Consider the following 22874-nt stretch of genomic DNA (forward strand, 5'->3'; position numbering starts at 1 on the left):
ATGTGGACGCACCTAGACTTCGGAGTAGAAGTACCGGAAAGAAACAAACATACACAAAGACATGCAACAGCACAACACAAAACAAAAATAACAACGACAAAGATATTGCTTCAAATCAAGACATAGTCACAATTTAGGTACGCGTGACCGTTCCGCTGTAACTCTTTTAAAATGGTGGCTCTTATTGAGCGATTAAATCCGATCCAAGCCAAGCCAAGCCTTATGGCAAAGTTGAACACCATTCCTTAAAGTTGTTACATATTATTGATATTAATGGACAATGGAAGTAGAGAAGACTTGATTGCAGAATAAACAGCACGCCAGCCATTCTGCGAAGGGTGCTCCTGGTCCCAAAAGAAAGACCTCCCGGGATTACTGCACACTGTGTACTTGTTTGCTCCACTTCTCTCGTCCACACTCCCACACGAGTATTCGCTGCTCACCCCAACACAGCATGGCATCAGTGGATTCTCTCGTGTTGTCGAATTTCCTGCATCTTAATTGCCAGTGAAAAATAGAGTAGACTTGTCAATGGTCGAATGTGGATTTGTTATGCTCAATAGTCCACAACTTATTACATACAAGTTACCTTACCAGCAGAACAAATGCGAATTAAAAAGGAATTAGATATTGATTTTGTAAGCTAAAAGTTTACGAATAACAATAGAAGAATATGACTCGATCAATTACCTTGTTCCAGGTGTTTTTGTTGTTGAATTGCAGATAAAAATGCGTTATAGAGATCCAAGATTACAATGGTAGATGCCTTAGTTGTCTGATTCTTCTTTAACTCTTCAACCTTTTTGTACAAAATCTGGTTGTGGAATCTTGAACCTGCGTTCATAGTTTCACTGCAATTCTGATACGAAGAAACTATGGAAGTTACGGCTGGCAAACATCCCATGGGCTCTATTGCTGTAACCAATATTTTTTTCACTCCCAAATCATTTATACGTTTTATGTTCACCACAAGCTGGTTAACAATCGATGTCGACACCGCTGGCAAATCCTGCCAAATAAAATCATGAGTGGAAGAGAAAAGAGAGAACCAAGAATACGTACGTACTGCATGCTTAGAAAAAATTGATATTACAGGGTAGAACTAGCATATATATGCATGATGTGTATAAAATTAAACTATGAAATGCTCGGATCAAGCTCTTTGTCCTAAATTACATGTAATGGAAAATCAATGAGCCAGCTAGCTAGGTAGAGTTAGCTTAACTACTCACCTGACTGTGGTTTCCTTTAAGAAAATAAGCAGCATAGTCGTTTCCAGCTACTGATACTAAAGCGATGGACAAGTCCAAGTCACTTTTGGTATACAATTTTTCTTCGACTAGTTGTTGGAGAAAATCAATTTGGGTAGTCATGTTTGGTGCACTGACCAGTGTCTCGAAAACACCAGTTCCTCCATATGCAAAGTTCATCCCGTCCCCGAGTTTCGATTTCTTCACACGGTTTCTCCATTTGTAAGGTACTGGAGATCTTATACGCAAAAAGGAAGCTGCATTTCCATAGAAAAAAGAAGCATATATCTCTGGTAAATTAATGACCCAAAAAAAAAAAATAATATATATATATATATGGATATTGAATGCATGATGCAGTGTACAAATTATTTTGTTCCTTGACATAACATGTTGGTGGTGTTATTCACACACCCCTTATTTTGTTATTCACACACCACATCTATAATGAGAGTCAATCATGAACCAAATTCAAAGGTGGTTTGTAAATAAAATTGAATTACAATAGTCGAAAAATGGATAAAGTGTGAAGAGCAAAAAATTATGGTGTGTGAATAATATCATGCTAAATAATTGTTTCTAAATGCTCGAACTTGCCTTATATCTTGGTCCCCGAGTTATGAATCTAGTTCCGCCCCTACTTGCTAGCTCAACTCGATTCATTTTTTATTGGTATCGAGTCATGCTAGCTCATACCAATATGATGTAATTTTGATTATTCTAGCAAATGGCTCGATTTGAAAATTGGAAGCTAATTTGTAAGCGAGGCCAAGTTTAGAAGCTTTAGATAGCATTTGTGATTTGAGATAGAATTGTGTAATAAAGGCGAAATTATACAGCGCACCCGGGTGCGCCGCGCACCCGGGTTCTTCACCGTCAGATTCTGACACGCGGAGAAGTCAGTTGTTGACATCGTTAAGTGGCTGTTAGGGTTTGTTTGGGTAAAAATACAGGGGGTGAAAAAGAGTAGAAAAGGTTAAGGGAGACTGAGCCCTCTTATTTCGAGCAGCAGCCCCTCTTTCTTCCATGTTTCATCAGATCGTCTAAACAACACTAAAGATTGAGCAGCCGATTGGTGTTGGTGCTAAACCGTTTGGTTCCAAGTTTCATCAGATCGTCTAAACTTTCAAAGCATTGAAGACTGAGCAGCGATTGGTGTTGGTGCTAAACCGATTGGAAGATATGGAGTTGTAGAGTGGGGGAGATTTGTGTTTTGACGAATAAACCGGTTGAGCAGCTCTGAAGTAAGAACAAAGCATCAGGGAGACGGACAATCGTTGTAAGTTCTTGAATTGATATCATTATTCGTTTTGGATTAAATATCTATGTTGTTTGGGATTTCCATGTCTAGTCGGGTTCGCCCAATAGATTGAATCTTATTGTTCTTATGTTCTATCTCCGGAATCCCAGATTTCAATGGATGATTCCAAATTACTGAGATTGATGATTGATTATTGTGTGTTACTTGAATGAGCCACTTCAAAATTTCTCCCACCAGCTCTATGATATGAACTAAATTGTTTTAGGTTTCTATTGATTACCTGAGCAAGCTTGTTTGCCATTAATTGATTTCCATCTTATTAAATTGTGATGAGTTATCCTTATTTACATGTTTGTGCACAGGTGTGTTATGGAGGGAATTGATTTGAGTACCACCCAGACTGAAAACAGTGATGGTTCAGATGAGGCGAAGACCAGGGATAGTTTTGGGAATGGTAGTGATGATAGGATGGAAGTAAGCGAGAGTGAAGACAGGTCAGACGATGAGCAATGCACAATGTTCAATGGGAAGCCTTACAAGGACATAGAGCTTGATGACTTGTCTAATGTGGTGTTCAAGAGTGTGGAGGAAGCAGAGATGTTCTACCTACACTATTCAGTTGCAAAGGGTTTCAGCATAAGAAAATACAAATTGGCCTGGAACAGTGAGAATACAGTAATTATCAGAAGAGAAATGGTATGTGCAAGGGAAGGGTGCGCAATAAGGGTAAGAAAAGTAGGGTGTGTGAGGAAGATGTTGACGCAGGTTTGGAGGATAGGTTGATTCACAAAACTAAGAAAGAGAATAAGCAAAAAGTGTTGCACAGATCAGATGTGAAGGATAGTGAGAAGAGTTGTAGGGGGAAGAAAATGGTGAAGCTAGTTAGTTCAAGGTCGCGGCGACTATCAAGGCAGAAATGCCTTGCACAATTCACCGTGAAATATGATAGAAAAAAGGAGGGATATTATGCGTCGTCGTTTAGGACGGAACATAATCATCCACTGACTCGACTTGTGCATAGACAGTTTATGAGAACAAATCGCTTGGTTAAGGAGCACGACATTGCTCAGGTAAATGCACTTAGGAAGGTTTCTGTGGGCACAGCTCGTCCTTACGAGTTCCTTGTTCATCAGGCAGGAGGCCATGAGTTTGTTGGATTTACCATAAGAGATTTGTACAACAGAGTTCAGGAGGAGAATAACAAGCTGTTGCTGGATGGTGATGCACAATGTTCGATTATGTGGATGAATATGAAAGCAATTCGAGACCCTATGTTCTACTGTTTGTTTAGTGCAGATGTGAAGGGTAGGCTGGCGAACATGTTTTGGCGTGACGGGCAGTCCTACACGGATTATTGTTCATACGGGGATGTTTTGATATTTGACAGTACTTACAAAACCAACATGTATGGGAAGCCTCTGGTAGTTTTGTGGGAACGAACAACCACAGAGGTACTGTTATATTCGGTTCTGCACTTCTTGTTGACGAAACAGAAGAAACATACAATTGGGTGTTAACTGCATTTTTAGCATCAATGAAGCAGAAGAAACCTGTTTCTGTTATAACTGACAGCGATGAAGCAATGAGAAAAGCATTGGGAAATGTAATGCCCGAGGCAAGACACCGGTTATGTGCATGGCATGTTGGGAAAAATGTAGTGTCGCACTTGAAGGACGCAGGCACACGTGGTCATTTCTTTCATCTAATATTTGCTGGTTTGAGCATAGAGGATTGGGAAACTTCTTGGGAGTACTTTGTTACAATGAATAAGTTAAGAGGATAACTCATGGATTAGTGGGATGTATAACAAAAGACAGGTGGGCGGAAGACAAAGGTGACGACATTGTAAAAAACATAAAACAAATCATTAAGACTAAATTATCGTCAACGCAGTGTTCAGCTTAAAATTACAGTATACACACCTCTTCACCTGGATACTCACACCATTCAGTTTCATTAGGTCCATCATCGAATATTGGGGATAGTGGGCGTCGTCGCAACATTTCAGTATCCATACCTATACCGTCGTTCAGGTTCACTTCCACATCGTTATCCAAATTCAAAGAACTTTTCACACCGCTCCCAAACACATTTCTCACCGCATACAAAAACGCCGTCGTAGGCCAACTTCGGTCATGTCATGGGATATCATCTCTATTTCAGTGAACATGCTGCTAAACTTATCCATGTTAGCTTCCATGATATCCATCACTGAATTTAACCTATCTACCTCGTTTTGAAGACTATCTATTTCATGCATGGCCCTCAACATATCATCCGACACAGTCACATCAACAGAATTGGAAAAAACCACTGCTGCTTCACTTCCACCAAATTCAGCGGCTACAATATTGCCAACATTAACAAATGTGGAGTGGAAGCCCCCTTCTCCAATTACCCATTCTGTCATTTGCTTACACTTTTTTGACGTCCATGCAACAACTGGGAGAACTGATTTACAAACAATAGACGAGCTATATCCAACTGCATCAAAATAAAATAATTGTAAAAACACCATGCATCCACTCATGTAACCAGTCCGGTTATTCTTATAGGCAACAACACCATCTAATAGATGTCTGAAACACAATGATGCCCAATTCTTGCTACCAATGGATGAGGCGTCACTCAATGCAACAAGGAACCTCATGTCAACCGTGTAAGGGGTGCTGGGGCACAACAGTACAACTAGAGTATACATTACAAAGAAACTTTTGAAAACATCATCCGCCTCCTCCCTTGCAACAATGATTTGTTTCATACTGTCTATACTTATATCTTCATTCCCACCACACAACTTCCTTCCCAGCTCCTTCATGTCATCAACATCGACACACCCCAACTCAACTCGTGTCCCGATGTTCCTAACCCCCATCACACGTTCGAATACAGTGGCATTTATGGACAAATATCTCCCCTGAATCTGAATAGAGCATCTCCCCCTGTTGCACATCCAAGTTGTCGACAACCATTTGACATAAGTCCCGGTTCAGTTTTATGCATCCCATCTCCATTAATGGGCCGAATCCCATTTGCACCACAGCATTTCTCTTACTACTTGATAGGGCTTCACAAGTTAATTTGAAATCCTTTGGGTAACAGGCGGTTTTAATCACAACATCTTCTCCCTGCAAAAAGGTCATTAACTATACCATTGCAGTTCAGCCCACTATTCAAATTTCATAAACACATCAGGTCACAAGGACTCACCGCTTTTCCGGCCTCCAACCTTCTCCGTTTAGCGATAACCTGAAATTGAAATTGAACAGCGACTTAATCAGCTTACTTCCTCCCTCACCCGTACCAAATTACCCATACAAACATATACAACTATTACCTTCATATTGCAAGACCAGATCCGAAACACACTCGCTAATCGCCCAAAATCAACAATTGTGCTGCATCTTCAATAACCCGGTCCTCTTCTTCGGGCGACTTCGTCTCTCAACATGAAACACGACTTCTATGAACGGGAATAGCATATGAGAGAGGTAGAGGGAGGGAGGTATGTTGTGTGGAGAAGAAGAATATGAGAGAGGGAGGTATGCTGTGTGGAGAGAGGAGGTATGCGGCGAATTTTTCAGCTAGAGAGGGAGGTATGCTGTGTGGAGAGAGAATGGTAAATAATGTTTTAACCCTGTCCTCGTATAACGGAACCCATCATCACCGTCTATCAATTACTGCCACGTCATTATTTTTTTCCGGGTGCACCGCGCACCCGGGTGCGCTGAATAGGTTCCCGTAATAAAGAGGGGCATCGTCTTTACTCTTTAGAACTAAGGATGAGTATCAAAACAGAAATTTAGGACTAGCTAGGAGAAATTTACGAGTGATTAGCAAGTGAAAAAGATGAGGGAGAATTAAAGAAGAAAATGAAGGAACCTATATAATCAGTGAGCACCCGACCATCGGAGAAGCGGCCGGCCGGCTTTCCGGGAAAAGTGATTCCATAAGGCGCTACCCATGAACCAGTGGCAAACTTGCCGCTATTCCCAGTATCGGCATAAGAATCCCTGAAAACAAAAAGCTTTACAGACCTCTTCTCGTGGTGGCGGTGGCGGTGGCCGGAGGTTATGGCTGAATGAAGTACTTGGGGACAAGTGGAGATGTAGAGAAGAAAGAGACAGAATGAGAGGATGGTGGTTTGCTCCATCTGTAAGCATGCAGCAGCTTTGCAAAATAAGACACACTGCAAGTGGTGGAGGTGTTTTTATACAGGAAAGATGGCACACTCCTAACTATGGTAATTCAAAATTCAATGCCCTCCATGACTCGCATTTGACCTTGGAAAATTTTCCATTTGAAGAACTTTTTGATTAAACATTTGAGGATTCAAGGGTGTCAAACGATTTTACTTATGCCAGATAAGGGGGGGAGAAAAACTTAAATTTTGGATCTCACATTCTCATCTGTATTCCAAATTTTCAAAATGACAATTTATCTCACTAAAGAAGAAAACATTAAAGAAATTTCTATTAGGATCTCTAATTCTCTCACTCTGACTCCTCTCTAAACGTCTCTCTTCAAAGTCCAAGCTTACCCTTGACACAGGCAAAAGAGTCAGTCGGAAAATCAATGTTTGGTTAACTTCGTGTAAACCTGTACCATATAAGCATATTTAAGCTAAAACAGCAAACCCTTGCTCACAGCATATGCCATTGAGACACCTACTTTTGACATTAGTAATAGAATCAACCCAAGTTTGACCAAAGACAACAAAAAGATACAACCAATCAAAACATATCAACAGGAAAATATACAAATTCACAGCTGCAACTATTCTTTCTGTCATGAACACATGATTTCTACCATTCGTTCCTGTATTTAAAAGTGAAGAAGACCAGTCTGTGAATGTTGTTTATTAACCAAAAAGAAACATTTTTGGCAGAAACTACTCAAACTAGTACAGCAAATCAGAAAACACAAAACAGAACTGAAGTGATGGGAAACTTAAAACAGGGTTTATGCACGACTCTTTCATTTAACATGGTCAACACAATATACAAAAGGGAAAAAATACAAAAACAAACTGAATAGAACTGAATTGCATTGAGAAAAAGTATAATATCCTACTAAAACCTCTAAGGCTCTAACATGAGGAGCTGATAGGAGCATAAAATGTGACGATTTTATAGTTTAACCTTTGCATTTAACTTGGCTATTTTCCTTTAAAAATATCATTTTAACTTTGTTATCTTCTTAGGTACTTCGCGGAGCAAGATAATGCAAATATGCGCTCAAGTGATGCAAGCAAGGCTTCCAATACGAAGTAGAGATGTCAAGGATGGAGTTTGATCATTCACATGGTCAAAAATAACAAGGAAATGCGATGAAACCACTTCACCAAAACAGAAGCTGCAAACACAAAGCTGAAAACTGGTTTCTGCTTATTTTCTCCGGTATTCAAGGCCTATTTCCATGCGGTTCCGAGAATGATTTCACCAAGATAACTGCCCAGATTTGTAGAGGAGAATTTGTAGATCAATTTGGACTCAAGAATCATCCAAATCAGTGATGTCATCTTGGATTTATGAAGCGTCGAATTTGGACAGAAAATCAGCAGTTCCGGAAAAGCTGTGCAGCAGTCAACTTCGAGGCAGTGTTTGGGCTGGATTCTGAGAAGATTTCTTGAGGGTTTTTGCACGATTTTAAAGAGTGACATCAGTACTATAATTGGCCCAAAATCCAAGCCCAGATTATATGTGGAAGACATTTAAAAGATAGCCCAAACATTGATCCTAGTCAAAGAAAGAAACATAGTCTGAAAAAGAAGCTTGGAAGACTTTGAGACTACTTAAGGCATAACCCTAATACCAGAACGGACTCTAAGCCGTCATACTGCAAGAGAACCTTCACGTTGCTGCATCGCACAAGAATCCATCAAGGGGAAGTCTCCAAGATCATCGTCATTTCTTCCATTCACAGTTTTCTTCTTCCCTATGTAATTTTTAACTTTCGAGTTTATTTTCTCTGTGTGATTTCTACAACGATGTGTGGCTAATTTATCTTAGTTAGGGTGGAGGTTTGAAGCCCCGAATTATGCAATAAACTTTGTTTTACAACCTTGATTTCATAATTACTTAGTTATGGATTGTCTGTTTGGTTTTGGTTTATAGGGAACTCTTGCTTATTTATGTTCATGGATGCATACATAGAACATTATGAACTTGTAAGTGGGGCAAGAATTAGGTTGTTTAATCTCCTAAACGGTTAATATGGCTTAATTCAAGGTAGTAAAACCTATAGGACAATAGGTGAAACCAAATAGAGAGACTTAATTGCATGCTAGGTAGGCGCTCCACACTAGTTTTGCATACTTGTTCAATCACTTCCATTGATCTTAACGCTTAGAATAATTTGTTGATATGATAGCTTCTATACCTTGATTGGTTATTCGAAAGGCTTAATAATGGTGCGTTCATCTTGCTTAAGTAGTTAAGAGAAGTTATAAGAATTTACGCAATGCGTTCACGGTTTATTCTTGATTGAACCTTTTCATAACTTGGTAATTGGAATCTTGGTTGTGTGGACTTTGTTTTGAAGCATATTCGGTGGTGAATTTCCTAAATCCCTAACCTCTTCTCTGTCTTATTTCTCAAACTACAAAAATCAATCTAGTTTTCTTATTCTTCTGTCTTCTGTTTTTCGTGATTTATTTAATATAGTAAACGAACTTCAAATCCCCTGAAATTTTGTGTACATGTTCTTCTGTGTGTCTAGGTTAGGTCTATAAATTTTCATCTTCTTCTGAGTAGTGTAGGTTAGGTAGTTAAGTATATTTTCGTCTGCTGTTAGTTAGGAACAGTAGAGTTTGTGACATTGTTTTTGTGTGTAAAATTAAATACCCTTATCTCTGGCAATGAACAATCCTTGCTTCTTAATACTACAATTGACAATCTTTTGCAGGGTTAAATTATGAGGCTATTTTAGCCGTACCAGGAGCGCCCCTAAATTTTCATTTATTTCAGATTTTCAAAATTTTCTCAACTCTTCAGGAGACACTCCGCATGCACTGTCATAACAAATTTCAGGGTGAGAACGGTAACAGGAGAGTGAGGAGACATCTATTGATTTTCAATAACTTTATAAACTTTTGCTTCTGTTAAGAGACACAGGAACATTGACATAAAGTAGAAGTCTGGTTACAAACATAATTCATTTTTGGGTCAAACCTCTTCAATTTTTTTTTTTTTGACAGGGTTTACCCTAAATCTCTTCATTCGTTTGTCTCTTAATTCCATCTGGTCGTTGTTGATCTGCTTTGGCCCCTGCTATATCTTGGAGGGCTAGTCTTGGCAACATCAACAACTATCATCCAGCCATTAATGATCTGTAAGCAACACTAACAAAAGTAGAATAAGATTTGGTTTCTCGGTGTGATGTATTTGTTTCTAAAACAGATAAACAAAGATACAAAAGAATATGACCGGTGTTCGACTGAATTTGAAGAAGTCTATACAAGATAAAAGGGAATGTTCTTGCCTTGCCATTCATCTCATTGAGTGCAGCAGCAGCAGCTTCCTCCGTAGTGTATTCTATGAACGCATAGCCTTTGGACCTTTTAGAAATCTTGTCCATTATTATTTTTACTGTACAAAGTCAGATCATAAGCATGAGCATTAACATTGCCAAGAAATTGAAAATCCCATTTTTCTGCTAAAAAGAAAGGTATATTTATATATAAGTATTACCTTCAACAAGCTGACCAAAGCCTTGAAATGCCTCTCGAAGGGTTTTCTCAGATGTATAAAATGATAATCCTGTAAGAAACTAAGTTGTTTTAAGCAGTTTTAAAGCAATTTTGTAACAAGGGAAAAAGAAATCAAGATACAATGGAGAACTGGTAATGTTTCCATAAGGGGTAAACAGTGTTAAAGTTCAACCTCAGCAAAGTATAACATAGGAAAATTAAAATTTTGTTAGTTTATTTGGGGAATGCTGCTGTAATAACAATAAAATTTAACTTAAAATACTGCGAGTATCATGTAAAATAGTAAATACTGAAGGAGCATACGCTATGAAATGAAGATAGGGCAGGTCTCACTAAATGGAAGGATTTGTAAGGGATGATTTGAATTCCAGGTTTTAGTACAACTTTCAAAATAGGACTCTAGAAATCTTAATTTCTTCTGTAATTAAAACCACCAAAATCTGTATTTGAAAACAAGGGATTTGATCATATCAATATAAGAAAAAATTACATTTCTAAAGACATTCACAAAAACTCATGTCCAAATACTCTTGTTGTAAACCTTCCTCTGGAGCCTAAATGTTTGACATAGGAATTGAAGCAACATACCAGTCACAAAAAGCTTCTTTGTTCTTGTGGGGGTTGTTTGACTTGCCTCCGCAGAGATTGACAAATCCTTAGATTTCTTTATGTCATTACCTGATAAAATAATATCTGTCACTAGCAACTTAGCAGTTTCGCCATCAAATAGAACAGGATCTGATTCACACTGGAAAATATTAATTGGCAATTGGGTTCATGAAGAGAATTTCCAGATAAATAGTTATGGTAGTTTGTAAATGCATACCAATATCTGTCTAATTTTCTGAATTTCTTAAATAGAGCAGCAATGATAGCAGTGGATAAGGAATCCACTAACTCCAAAAAAAAAAAAAAAACACCCAGCCAAAGTATGAAACCAAGCAACCAAGATGCTCTAAGAAACTCGAAAGTCTACGATTTGAACAAGTAACAAACAAAAGAACTAGGAAAGTGAAATTTACAAACAAAAGAGCTATCTAACAGTTGACATAGCTCCTCCTCCCTTCCCTTCTTAAAAGTCTTCTGCTTTTTGTCCATTGATGCATGCCAATCTTACCAGAATGATTACAGTCTTCCTCCCACAAAAGAATTGTGCTTTTCAATCAACAGACAAACCCCAGAAGCTGAGAGCTTTGATTATCCCAGCTCAACATAGTCTCCCAGAAAAGTGTTGGCCAAAGGTCTAAAGCAACTAGAGAATGTAAAAAACAGATGGTCTCCACTCACAGCTACTGCTTTGCACATCACACCAATGAGGACAAAGGAAAAAAAAAAAAAAATCAAGGTCTTCTTCTCTAAAATATGTCACAGGGATTAGCCTCCCATGATCAATAATCATTCTCACCCTAGGTGGTACTTTGGCCTTCCAGATTGCAGTAGGGGGAATAAATTGAGCAAGGTAAGAAAAGTTCCCAGAAGATTCTAGCAAGTGCCTTCATCTATCTAGCCTAGTGAGACCAGCACCACATACCTATCTATCTGAAAACCACAATATCTACTTCAATACTAATATTTTTTTTTTTATAACCACCACCATATTTGCCTTCCCTAGACATGGTACATATTTATTACGCATCAAAAATCTGGTAGAAATAATGTCATGCTTCAGTGGAAGGGGTAGCAATAAACATTAAATCACAGTTGAGAAAACAGTCAAGCTCCATAAACTATTCCACCAAGTCACTTCCAAGATACGGTGATTGAGAGCAGACTAACCACAATAGTGTATTGAATAATTTCTATAGAGAAACCCACTCAGTACCATAAACATGGACTTTGTTGTATGCGTACTTCTTCCTACTCTAGAAAACCAACAGATATTTTCTATTGCCAGAAAACCAAGAATTACAAAACAAGAAATCAAGCTTAGTATTGTTTGAATTCAAAACTAAAATGAAGCTGCATTTTAGGGTGTATCAGATAACCTAGATACTTTTTGGCTCATTTCCCCCTTCTTCTTTCTCCATACTCAATTACAACATTTTCTGCCACCATTTAAAGACAAAAGGAAATTAGGTGTTGTCTATTACAAGATCACACAATCAAAAACTTGAGACCTTCCCTCTTGTCAAATGCCTAGTCTTGTCACATGCCTGGCAAGTAGAATGTGCGTGCTCCCTTTGCATGCTGACCCAAAATTTACCAATATGAACTCAGGCTAGGCTGTGTTGCTTGCTCCTACAATTATATTACTTAGGAACAACAACAACAAATGCAAATCACTAATATGAGGTTGGGGTTGCAACGCAGTTTTTCCTTTACTGTGGGCCAAAACATAGGCTATTTCCTTGTTCTACGGAGAGCATTAGCTTACTCAATTGATATAAATCACAAGTTTTCTTCTGAAAAATTGTCTACTGCGTCATAAATCTCACAATCTTGCCAACTCCGCTTCAATTTGCAGATATAGAAAAAAAGTCATCCGCCACCATTTTGCATTTTCTTTTACTTCCTTGATCTAGTGTTCAATGATACATCAAAAATTGCTACCACAAGAACATTATTGTATTCGATTTTAGCAGACAATCTTGCCAACTCCTCTTCACTTTTGGGAGGGTATGGTGAAATTGCTCTCTGGTACTGACAGACACATACAAAATCAAGACAAACTGTGACTCTAATATTACTAAGATCCCACAAGCAAGACATTCCATGGCATCAAGTTGGTATAAATTATAAGTTAAAATGGTTTTAAAAGGCATATTGAGAAGCAAAGTTCTATCTAGCAATGAAAAGAGACAAAACCATCTAAAAATAACAAACAACCAGATAGTTTTAATGACTGAACAGTAATATCCAAGTTAAGAAAGAATAAAACCTCCATAGTCTTTATTATCCGAGTCATAACTCTTGTCTGGCTGAACAGATAAAACACCAGGAACACCTGCAGTATATGAAGCATTTAGCACAATATGAAAAAAAAAAGAAAAAAAAAGACGCAAATGTATGAACTATACTAACTTGCTAGATTGCTTGCAGATTCTTCATCTAGTTCACAACAGAACCCAAAGTTAGATTGCCAGGACACATGATATATACACATTTGTGCATCTTTCTCACTACAGACAAACATACCACACCAATCAGCAAAAATAAGTGCTATAAGGAAGCAAACAGCATTGATATCCACTTGTAGAAAATACTTACTTTCCCAAGACCTTTGTTAGAATTTGAGCATAATAATCAACCATTTGTGCCTTTGTAACCACCTCAACCCCCGGTTTATCCATTCGAACAAGCCAGTGTTTGGTATTCCCAAGTGGAAATAACATAGTAGTTGCACTTTGAACATTTGAAAAACTGTAATCCTTGTTTACAGAACCAAAATCGGGGTCAGGCTTAACCAATAAAACTCCTGGTAAACCTACAACAAAGACAAGCATTGACAATAATGAACAACCAAATTGTCTCAAGTACTCATTAGCACATTTTGGTGTCTAGCAAAAAGCAATGGAACTGAAGATGAGTAAAAATGATAAGAGTTTTACGTGCAAGCTTCTGGGAAGTTTCATAATCAACATGACAGCAAAAGCCGAAATGGGTGTCCCAAGAAGCATCATATATACACATCTGAGCATCCTTCTCACTGTAGACGCCAACATTGAAGTGTAGTTCAGCTGGAGAGCTAAGCAATTCCACAATATCAGACAAAATTTAAAGCTTACCCACTTGCCCATAACACTTTGCACTGTTTTAACATAGTACTCGATAACTTGTTGCTTGGAAATGACCCCTTGTGGAGGAGTCTCCATGAGCACCATCCAGTGGCGGGAGGTTGAAGGTGAAGCTGCACATGCTTTAATAGAAAAAGAGTTGGAACAAGTGAGAGAAAAGGTTGGTGGGTTTTTATGGGTTTGTGAGATGGGGAATCTGAGGTTGGTAAATGAAGGGGTTTGGGAGTGAGTTTTGAGAATTTTGAATGAGTAGCAGTTGTTGGATATGGTGACTGTTGTTGCGGAGGGAGAGAGAGACTTCATGGTTTGCCTAGTACTTACTCTGCTCCTCCCTTCTGCACAAGCATCCGCAGTTCTATTATCTAATCCGTCACCATGTAAAACAGTTTTCAGAGATGTAAAAATCACAAATCATATTTGAGCTTTATTTTTGTCACAACCTAAAGCTAGATTAGGCCACCATTCTAAAGAAAAGTATACCGTAAAAGTAAGAATTAAATTCAGTTTACCTCCTTGTGGTTTGGGGGTGACTTCATGTTAGTCCTTACACTTTTATTTTCATCAGTTTACCCCTTGAACTCTTCAATTTCTGTCTGCCGTGCCCAAATTCTCATATTCCGTTTGAATTGACCTTTAATTATCAGCAGTTAAGGTCCGATTTGGACATATAAGGTCCGATTTGCCCAAATTCTAGATACTGGCCTCACAGTTAAGGTTAAAATTATCAGCAGTTAACGTCCGATTTGGACAGAATATAGGACATTTGGTCACGCTTGAGGAAAATTCAAAAGTTTGAGGGGTAAACTGATGAAATTGAAAGTATAGGGATTAACATGAAGTTACTCCCAAACTTCATGGGGGTAAACTGAATTTAATTCTAAAAGTAAAGTAAAAGGCAATTGGGAATAGTTTGTTTATTACATTAGAAGTCCTCTATTTATATAGAAATTATAACAGGTACAACGACAATTACAAGTTTACAACGTATATAATCCTAATAATATCTGAGTGTATAGTTACAATTGATACATATTAATTCCTTAACTTTCTTTCGTTAATTACTTTGACAAAGACACATAAACGTATTTTTTCCTTCAATATTCTTCCTTGTGCCAAGTCAAAGACGAAACAATACATGTGGTGTAGCTTCGTTAAAATTCTTTCCAAGTAACAAAACCTAGTGGGGGAAAAAAAAACCTTGATCGGAGGGGAAAAAAAGCACAACGCACCTATTACATTTGAAGATAGCATGTGTGCATTAGATTCACCCTAAAGTCTACGCCCTCCTCTTGATCCTTACATCAATCAAGGGAGCTTGGAAAGTCTTCGCATTTCGATGTTACTCACATGTTTTTCAAATGTAGCCCTAGGCAAGGATTTGGTAAACAAATCTGCCACATTCTCCTCAAACGTTATTTGATTCACTTGAATCTTGAGGAGAGTCTGTTGTTGCTGACTGTAAAAGAACTTTGGCGATATGTGTTTTGTACGATCACCCTTGATATACTTCATTTGTTCAATGCAAGTTGCATTATCTTCATAAAGGCAAGTAAGCTCTTTAGTGGTAGAATTCAAATCACTAGTGTTGTGGGAACATATGCCAAGCACTCTAGTTAAGTCTTACGCATGCATTCTAACAACTTTCCAAGGCCGTACACGTGGACACAAAGATACGGTCATGCCGAGCCGTGCTCTGGCTTCGGCCTAAGTGTGCTTTAGCTGTCACCAGCTTTCTACCGAGCCGCGCTTGTTGTGCCTATAAATAGTGGCATTGCCCTCACCTCAAAAGTAACTGACCTCATTCCCTTCTCTCCATCCTCATTTTGACTGCAATGACTAACTTGAGCGTCGGAGGGGGATCGTTCGGATCCGTTCGGCCTCCCCTCTAACCTCATAGGTCACATCTCGCAAGTTTCAAGAAATTGCCTCAGCGGTCAATTTGCTTCAACGGCCACATCTCCCCAACGGTCAATTCCACACTTAGCTAATTTAGCAATTTCATATCACAGCCCAAAACAACTAATCCCTCGAATATGTGTGATGATGGATCTTAACCATATACACTCACAAGCTGCCTCATGTAAAGCAATGATCTCTGAATGGTTCGAGGAGGTAGCTAGAAGAGTTTGCTTAGTTGATCTCTAAGATATTGTCGTGTTCCTAATGATGAATACATAACAGTTTGGGAACGTCCTCTATATGGGTCAGAGAGGTACCCAACATCAGGAAAATCAACCAAATCATCATTGGGGCTTTCGACATTTCATTCAGGATGTGCAGTTCCATCTGCAGTCCCTCTTGTCTCTTTGTAAGGAGTAGAATAGACCCAAGTCAATGATTTCTTTTAGGTATCAAAATATGTTTTTGATAACATTTGGTGCTGAGATAAATCTAATTAACAAGTTCACTGAGAATGCAATATATGGTCGAATACATTGAGCTAAGTACAATACTGGTCATATTGCACTTAGATATGAAATTTCATATCCCAAAACATCTTTGTCATCTTCATTTGATCGAAATAAATCTTTATTTATATCCGGACTTCGACTGATCATGAGAGTGTTAGCATGATATACCTTGTCCATGTTAAATCGTCTATGTATAAACATATGCAGAGCGGTAGATTAATATTCCACAAAAAGATGGGTAAGAAAAAAGGTGGGTGTTTCTAAATATACCCATAAAATTCCAGCAATTTCTAATTGCACCTAGCGCCTTGCCTATAATATCGTTCCTTTAGCAAAACCCGCATCCTCTTGCGGTTTGCGATTTTTCATTCTTGGCACCATAGCCTTGGTTTTGTGGGGTTTAATTTCTCAGAGGAACGCGCGCTTATTCTCATCAGCCAATATGCAGGTACGGAGTTGAACATGAGAACCCTAATTTGAAATGAACTAGTTGAAATTGATTAGTGTATCGTGTGGTTTCAGGCGAGTGACAGGTTCAACATCAATTCCCAGCTGGAACACCTTCAAGCCAAGTACGTGGGAACGGGGCATGCTGACTTGCACAGATATGAATGGGCTGTGAATATTCAGCGTGATAGCTATGCCTCCTATGTTGGTCATTATCCCATTCTTTCCTACTTCGCTCTTGCTGAGAACGAGTCCATTGGCAGAGAACGCTACAACTTTATGCAGGCAGGTTCCTCCTTTTACACTTTTATGCATGCTTTTGATTTGTATTGGGTGTGTTTTCTTGAATTGTTTTGATTCCCTATGCTTTTGATTTGATTGTGTGTCTGTAAGATCCTATAATGGTTCGGTAGTATAGATTTCAATTCGAGGTTTGCACTTCACAAGTTTCGTATAGTCGTAATTTTAATATGTTGTATGGATAGGCTGATTAACATGTTATGTGAGATTGGTAGATTATAGGCTTGTTGGGTCTCCTTCTGGTTGAGTACATTTCAGTAGAAATTGTCTTTGGCATGGTCTCTGATGGTAGGCAGAGCTCTTGTGACCAATTTGAGGTAGCTTAGCCTTCTTGGATATGAGTTATTGTGGCTAAAATGTGGTATGGTCATTAGCTCAAGTAGACATTGATTGACATGTTAACAATGTTAGTTATGGAAGAATAACTTAGAGGATGGTTGGGAATGTAATGTGTGATCGGGACTAGAAAGGAGGGTTTAGAGGTTAATGCATTTGTGCCAAGTTCCAGAAAGTATAGCTCAGGAAAACATGGAGGAAGTTCACTGGACGCCCCTCTTACTTTATTTAATACTTATTGAAACTTCCCAATAGTTAGATTCATGATTAATGATTTATAGATTACTGCTCGTTACTTAGAAAGAGTATATTTCGAATAGGTACCAATAGTAGTTGGAATAGGTTTTGTTTTGTCCTCTCAGCTTCATCCACAGCAGTCCTATTTATTGAATATATTGCTATCAGTGACTAACCTTCGCTTATGTAATTTAAGCTGTGATGTTTCCTATCATATACTGTTTTCTAGTGAATAAATATGCTTTTGTTTTCTCATACTGTCACTTCATGATGAAGTTTTCGGCTTATAGTTGACTTTGGATCTTAATATCCCTTGCACACATTTTAAGCACAAGTTAAAATTGAAATAAAATGATGTGTTAATCTTCTTGGAGTGTGGTATGAGTGGAGAGCAGCCTGATTTCATCAAATTAGAGTTGAGCTTCTAAAAAATTGTATTATGTCATCAATTAGTATACCTTTTGAAGCTTATGCCACGACTTAGTTTTGAAACAGGGTCTTGCGAGTACTATCCTTTTCTTTAAATTACTGTGACAAATACTATAAATTTATGATTAATGTTAGTGTGTCGAATGTGCACCCCACTCTTGTACTCTGACCTGTCGTGCAAGCTCATATCTGCTCCTTTACTTTGGGCTAATTCTGGGTAACTAGCTCGATGCATATGGTGAACTTATATCTTATGTAGACATTAGATGAGGTCTTGGTTATATTTTGAGCTCCAATATACTTATGTTCACTGAAATCTATTTTGGTGTGCAGAGAATGCTTTTGCCTTGCGGTCCTCCCCCAGAAAGAGAAGACGATTGAGAATCTTCTTTTAAAAATAATGATGTGAATTTGATGTATTCTGTTTGCTGGAACGTTGAGTTCAAGTTGTATGTTTGTTGTTGCACATGGATGAATGGTTGGAATGTAAACTTTTGAATAACAGATTTTGTATGCCGTTGTGCCTTTATCAGTGAACAGTTTCAATCAGAGTTGTGTATGAGACTGGTTTGATGATCATTGGTAGAAAAGGCTTGTCTCATGCGCTGTGGCAGCTATGCGATGCTTGTAGTGAAATGGATTAAAAAACCAAGAGACCTAGAAAAACCAGGCTGTGGTCTTCTCTTGGTGAAGCATTTTATTTACACTAAAATAAATCAAATGTTACTCAAGTTATCCAAAATAACTACACACATCATTTACAGGATGAGCACAAGATCAAATTATATATCAGTAAGAAGCGGTGCTTCAGCGTCGTCTTTAGAGCACGAGTCAGGATTAAGCTTGCAGGCATAACAAAGGGATATTACCTGAGCACATATTAACATGATTGTTAGCCAGGAATGGCAGAAGAGAACGGAAGAGGAGAAACAAACAAGACTTGTAAGAGAGAATATAAGTGCTTAATACCATGCATATGGATGCACATATTATGCTAAAGCCTTTGCAGTCGAAAGGAGCATTGCTAGATAGAAACCATGCTGTTTTATACAAGAAACAATTCTTCCCATTAGAACCAGGATTAAATCATCGCTTATATATCAGTATCAGAATTAGCAACCACTAACATGTCAATGGACTCATTGCAATGGGAGATAGCAGGCTTGATATGGACTGCACACCAGCTATAAATCCTTGCACCTTTCCCTTCAATCAAAAAGAGAGTATACAAGATGAGAAACTGATTATATTAAAAATGAATAACCAAGTGTGATAATTGAGATTGCTCAAAACATGAAAGGGAAAATCATAATCCACCAGATAGATGTTTGCTAACCTGATCAGATAAGCTTGACGCTTTTGAAATAATTGCGAACGTCTGCAGAATCAGGAATTCAATCAATGGGAAAGTAGAAACTAATACTTCAGTATGATAAGCTTAATATATATGAAATAATTTATTAGTCAGTATGACATTTGAACTTCCAACAAAAGAACTACTGATTCAACATATCCAGCAGGATTACTGAACCGCTGGCTTGTGGAATATGTTCACAAAATCAACATATTTAACATATCCTAATAATCTCTTGTGGAATAAAGAATTCCTTTATGTTTACTGTAGTGGAAGTAAACAAATGTACTTACTGATGGTTTCACAAGGACGTAAATGACTCCAAATGAAGCACTCAAGTATGGTACCTGCATGTATAATGTATTCCCATTACTATCGATAACTAGAGGGACTAGGACTCTTAAGAAATAGTAACTTTTGCTTTTATCAACTGAAATAAGAGCATATAATCCCATATATCGATTTCATTTCTTTTTTTGTTGCTTTAACAAAAAAAATGACAAGATTGGAGGTGAATCTCTGGCGTTTATCTGAGGTTGGTTTTCAGGTTACATACCCAAGAAGCCCAAGCCAAACCATATAGCACTGCCTGTACATTGAAAAGCTATATTAGATTTTCTCTTTAGTTGCCTCTGTTTTTCTTCTATTGGGAACAACTAAATAAAATCACTTACATAAGCTATTGACGCACACAAGGATATGCACAGTATCACTTTCTCTCCAACTAATGGATTGACTAAAGGAAGCACCAACATCTGGAAGCAAGCCATAGAAGCAAACAGTTTATGACTTTATGCAAAAAAATAACACAAGGATTCCATAACCCTCCAAACAGATAAAAAAAATAAAAATTGAAAGGTTGGCTCAATCGATCCATCTTATTATCTTACAATGAAAGTATGATTATCATTCCTAAAAAAGTAGAGACAATAATAAAAACTGACATGGGGCGGCCATTATCAGTTCCGTTTCTAAGCACAAGGAAGGTGGCATACTACAAAATGGTTTGAACTACAGACTGTGTATAAGAGTAGAGCATTTATAAGAAATTTCAGGTACATAATGAAGTAAGTCAATATGAATATATAATGCGCTTAATTCCCAATATAAAATTGTACTCTGCATTTAGGCATTGTTTTGGAACTAAATGAAAAGAATTTGGAAAAAGATATGCTTTCGGAAGAGACTATACCTGAGAGACAATTGAGCCTATTCCCACCATCATTTGGATCTCTGAGAATTGATTTTTGTCAAAACCAAAAGTTGCCTTCAGATAGTACTGTGCAACAGTGCAAGTAATTAACTGTTATACATCTATCTTCCAGTTTTTGGATGAAAGAGAAAGCAAGATACATCTGTGGATGATAGTAATCTAGGAAGACATTTGCGAGGTCTCAATTTTCCAATGTGGGGGGATACTTCTCTCACATTACATTATATGAAACATGTTAACTATGTACAGAAAAGGCAATGGTATTATAACATGCTTAAATATCTTAAAGTCAATCCACAAAGGGCATTGGTATTGTAACATGCTAGGATAATCCCAACCCATCTCAGAACTTTCATTGTGCTCTTCTAGCCATCTGGCAGTGTGACTTAGATAGCCTTATAGTTTTAATAATATAATCAAAACAAGGCTGGGTGTAGAAAACACCAAACTAAAAATCTCAAATTGGTTAAAGTCGAAGGTTCAGAAATCTAATTTTATAAGGGGGCATATACATGTATATCGTATAAGCCCCGTCACAATAGCTTGCTTCATTAAAAATCAAAGAAGCAAATTTGAACAGCATCCTTCATAAACGAGAGTGTGCAGTTGTAATCAATACACGATTAGTCAAGTAATTAGGACCACTGTTGGTGGTTAACAAAGTGGTCGGAAAAGATACCAGTAATACAGCGCTGATGCCAGACATTCCCATCTCATAGAAGAAGGATACCAAAGAAATGCTCCTCAGTGTCGAACTGTAAATTACAATGAAGCTGTTTAGAGAACTAAATAACTTTTTGATACATCTATGAAGACATAAAAGCACAGTACACTAGAACCCAGTACCTGCTCATAACTACTTTTGCAGCATCTCTCATTGAAACATATCGTTTATGAATAATCGCAACTCTCTTGGTCAGGCAAGACAAATCTTGGTCCATTTGAGGGGCCAATTTATTGGTTGTCTCAACCAAAAATATTTGCATATAAACTGGACAAAAGATCATGAGCGCTATTGAAACCTGCAAACAACACATGTGATTAATAAGAATATGAGATGAAATTAAATTTTAATGAACTTAAAAGTTTCTAGTTATTTCATGAACTTACGGGGAAAATGTAGATCTCAGGAAGAAAACGGGCCAGAACATTTCCTAACACATGAGATGCAGAGAAGAGACCTGTGATCCAACTAAATACTGCAGCCCTATTATTCTCACTGACAACATCTGCCTAAAAGGGGATGAAAAGTGTGAATACCTCACATCCAGTCCATGGCTGACAATCAGTAGAGAATTAAAACTTACCACATAAGCAATGGCGATGCAGAAAATACTCCCCTGACTCAGAATATATGAAATTGTACGAAGCACATAGTAAGCATAAACAAATCCCTTGGACTGGTTCCAAGCAAGTAATGCTGCAAAAAGAGCGCACCAAGTTATGTCAGCCAAAAGCACAGAATCAAAGTGTGATAAATAAATAACAGGGGGGAAATATGACCTCATTGCTTAATGGCTTAGATATCAGCAATGACAGCGAGGTGTTTACCTCCAGTTTTTCCTTTAGGCTAACCAGAAGCGCTAGATACTACTCAAATTTTGTGTTCCATTTCATAGGAATAAAAGGTCTAGCAAGAAACATACGTACCAAAAGGGAATATGGTTGTTGACACAGTAAGAAGGAGCACTGGTTTACGGCCATTCTCATCAGCGAGTTGACCAAGAATCGGTAACACCACCATCTTGAAAAGTCCAACAATCTACAAACACAGATAATATCTATATTTAAATTGTTAACTCACAGAAAGTGTATAATTAATCATATCTGAGTTTGCCATAATTGACAATTAAGTTTTATCTGTCCATTAATTTCCGACAGAATTGTTTTTTGTAACCATCTGACTACCTACATGCTACATCCTTCACACGTACATTCTTCCTTGAACAGAAATATCTATTGAATCAGTCCCATTCTTGAGTAGTTAGGAACCTAAACGATCCAAAAAAGGCTCAAATCCAAGTTAATAAATAACACATGCAAGCAAATATGAAGGCAAGGCCAACCTGGAGCTATCACTCAGAAAGCTCCATTTAAAAGATATATACTTAACTGCTTTCAGGTTAGTAGTAAAGTACACATAGGATGAAACACATGCAGAATGAACATGGAAAGATCCCATGAATAGCAT

The 22874-nt window shown here is 37.9% G+C and overlaps 7 protein-coding genes across 7 annotated transcripts in view; 3 read left to right on the top strand and 4 right to left on the bottom strand.

Annotated features, from left to right (window-relative positions):
- Positions 1-254: 254 nt before the first annotated feature.
- On the bottom strand, positions 255-2163 carry LOC101309593 (GDSL esterase/lipase At5g03610-like). The gene is made up of 4 exons (XM_004308505.1): positions 2088-2163; positions 1233-1507; positions 691-1009; positions 255-496 (listed from the first exon to the last, which is right to left on the bottom strand). The coding sequence occupies exons 1-4, from the start codon at positions 2161-2163 to the stop codon at positions 255-257; spliced, it is 912 nt and encodes a 303-aa protein (XP_004308553.1).
- A 61-nt stretch (positions 2164-2224) lies between these two features.
- LOC101311413 lies at positions 2225-3452 on the top strand. Its single transcript, XM_004307005.1, has 2 exons — positions 2225-2529; positions 2874-3452. The coding sequence occupies exon 2, from the start codon at positions 2881-2883 to the stop codon at positions 3292-3294; it is 414 nt and encodes a 137-aa protein (XP_004307053.1). The 5' UTR covers positions 2225-2529; positions 2874-2880; the 3' UTR covers positions 3295-3452.
- On the top strand, positions 3381-4294 carry LOC101309884 (protein FAR1-RELATED SEQUENCE 5-like). Its single transcript, XM_004308506.1, has 2 exons — positions 3381-3962; positions 4055-4294. Exons 1-2 carry the CDS (start codon positions 3381-3383, stop codon positions 4292-4294), a joined length of 822 nt encoding a protein of 273 aa, XP_004308554.1.
- Positions 4295-4606: 312 nt separating this feature from the next.
- LOC101310173 lies at positions 4607-6054 on the bottom strand. Its single transcript, XM_004308507.1, has 3 exons — positions 5849-6054; positions 5722-5760; positions 4607-5639 (listed from the first exon to the last, which is right to left on the bottom strand). The coding sequence occupies exon 3, from the start codon at positions 5462-5464 to the stop codon at positions 4607-4609; it is 858 nt and encodes a 285-aa protein (XP_004308555.1). The 5' UTR covers positions 5465-5639; positions 5722-5760; positions 5849-6054.
- Positions 6055-9704: 3650 nt separating this feature from the next.
- LOC101311704 lies at positions 9705-14325 on the bottom strand. Its single transcript, XM_004307006.1, has 9 exons — positions 13952-14325; positions 13771-13868; positions 13430-13646; positions 13244-13341; positions 13101-13166; positions 10811-10900; positions 10203-10271; positions 9994-10100; positions 9705-9841 (listed from the first exon to the last, which is right to left on the bottom strand). Exons 1-9 carry the CDS (start codon positions 14257-14259, stop codon positions 9743-9745), a joined length of 1152 nt encoding a protein of 383 aa, XP_004307054.1. The 5' UTR covers positions 14260-14325; the 3' UTR covers positions 9705-9742.
- Positions 14326-16595: 2270 nt separating this feature from the next.
- Positions 16596-18675, top strand: LOC101311998 (uncharacterized protein At3g23325-like). Its single transcript, XM_004307007.1, has 3 exons — positions 16596-16815; positions 16890-17099; positions 18450-18675. Exons 1-3 carry the CDS (start codon positions 16810-16812, stop codon positions 18495-18497), a joined length of 264 nt encoding a protein of 87 aa, XP_004307055.1. The 5' UTR covers positions 16596-16809; the 3' UTR covers positions 18498-18675.
- Positions 18676-18865: 190 nt separating this feature from the next.
- Positions 18866-22874, bottom strand: part of LOC101310471 (hippocampus abundant transcript-like protein 1-like) — a 4247-nt gene continuing 238 nt past the window's right edge. The window contains exons 2-14 of the mRNA XM_004308508.1: positions 22334-22445; positions 21991-22103; positions 21794-21916; positions 21530-21705; positions 21363-21438; positions 20663-20749; positions 20145-20225; positions 20027-20059; positions 19764-19817; positions 19453-19494; positions 19244-19322; positions 19086-19156; positions 18866-18985 (exon numbers count right to left, since the gene is read on the bottom strand). Of these exons, the coding sequence (XP_004308556.1) occupies positions 18899-18985; positions 19086-19156; positions 19244-19322; positions 19453-19494; positions 19764-19817; positions 20027-20059; positions 20145-20225; positions 20663-20749; positions 21363-21438; positions 21530-21705; positions 21794-21916; positions 21991-22103; positions 22334-22445 (1134 nt within the window). The 3' untranslated portion in view covers positions 18866-18898. The remainder of the gene's footprint in view (positions 18986-19085; positions 19157-19243; positions 19323-19452; positions 19495-19763; positions 19818-20026; positions 20060-20144; positions 20226-20662; positions 20750-21362; positions 21439-21529; positions 21706-21793; positions 21917-21990; positions 22104-22333; positions 22446-22874) is intronic.

The sequence above is a fragment of the Fragaria vesca genome, linkage group LG7 (assembly GCF_000184155.1).
Source record: "Fragaria vesca subsp. vesca linkage group LG7, FraVesHawaii_1.0, whole genome shotgun sequence".
Classification (NCBI taxonomy): Eukaryota; Viridiplantae; Streptophyta; class Magnoliopsida; order Rosales; family Rosaceae; genus Fragaria; species Fragaria vesca.

What these genes read in the sequence shown, in the direction of transcription:
- LOC101309884 (XM_004308506.1), top strand. Translation starts at nt 3,381, where the DNA reads ATGGTGAAGCTAGTTAGTTCAAGGTCGCGGCGACTATCAAGGCAGAAA. An exon ending in GGGAACGAACAACCACAGAG is followed by an intron (nt 3,963 to 4,054) that starts GTACTGTTATAT and finishes TCAATGAAGCAG; the next exon opens with AAGAAACCTGTTTCTGTTAT.
- LOC101311704 (XM_004307006.1), bottom strand. Translation starts at nt 14,259, where the DNA reads ATGAAGTCTCTCTCTCCCTCCGCAACAACAGTCACCATATCCAACAAC. An exon ending in CTAACAAAGGTCTTGGGAAA is followed by an intron (nt 13,342 to 13,429) that starts GTAAGTATTTTC and finishes GTTTGTCTGTAG; the next exon opens with TGAGAAAGATGCACAAATGT. An exon ending in TCAATGAGATGAATGGCAAG is followed by an intron (nt 9,842 to 9,993) that starts GCAAGAACATTC and finishes TGTTGCTTACAG; the next exon opens with ATCATTAATGGCTGGATGAT.
- LOC101311413 (XM_004307005.1), top strand. Translation starts at nt 2,881, where the DNA reads ATGGAGGGAATTGATTTGAGTACCACCCAGACTGAAAACAGTGATGGT.
- LOC101310173 (XM_004308507.1), bottom strand. Translation starts at nt 5,464, where the DNA reads ATGTGCAACAGGGGGAGATGCTCTATTCAGATTCAGGGGAGATATTTG.
- LOC101309593 (XM_004308505.1), bottom strand. Translation starts at nt 2,163, where the DNA reads ATGTCAACAACTGACTTCTCCGCGTGTCAGAATCTGACGGTGAAGAAC. An exon ending in GCGGCGCACCCGGGTGCGCT is followed by an intron (nt 1,508 to 2,087) that starts GTATAATTTCGC and finishes ATGGAAATGCAG; the next exon opens with CTTCCTTTTTGCGTATAAGA. An exon ending in TTAAAGGAAACCACAGTCAG is followed by an intron (nt 1,010 to 1,232) that starts GTGAGTAGTTAA and finishes TTTATTTGGCAG; the next exon opens with GATTTGCCAGCGGTGTCGAC.
- LOC101311998 (XM_004307007.1), top strand. An exon ending in AACGCTACAACTTTATGCAG is followed by an intron (nt 17,100 to 18,449) that starts GCAGGTTCCTCC and finishes TTTGGTGTGCAG; the next exon opens with AGAATGCTTTTGCCTTGCGG.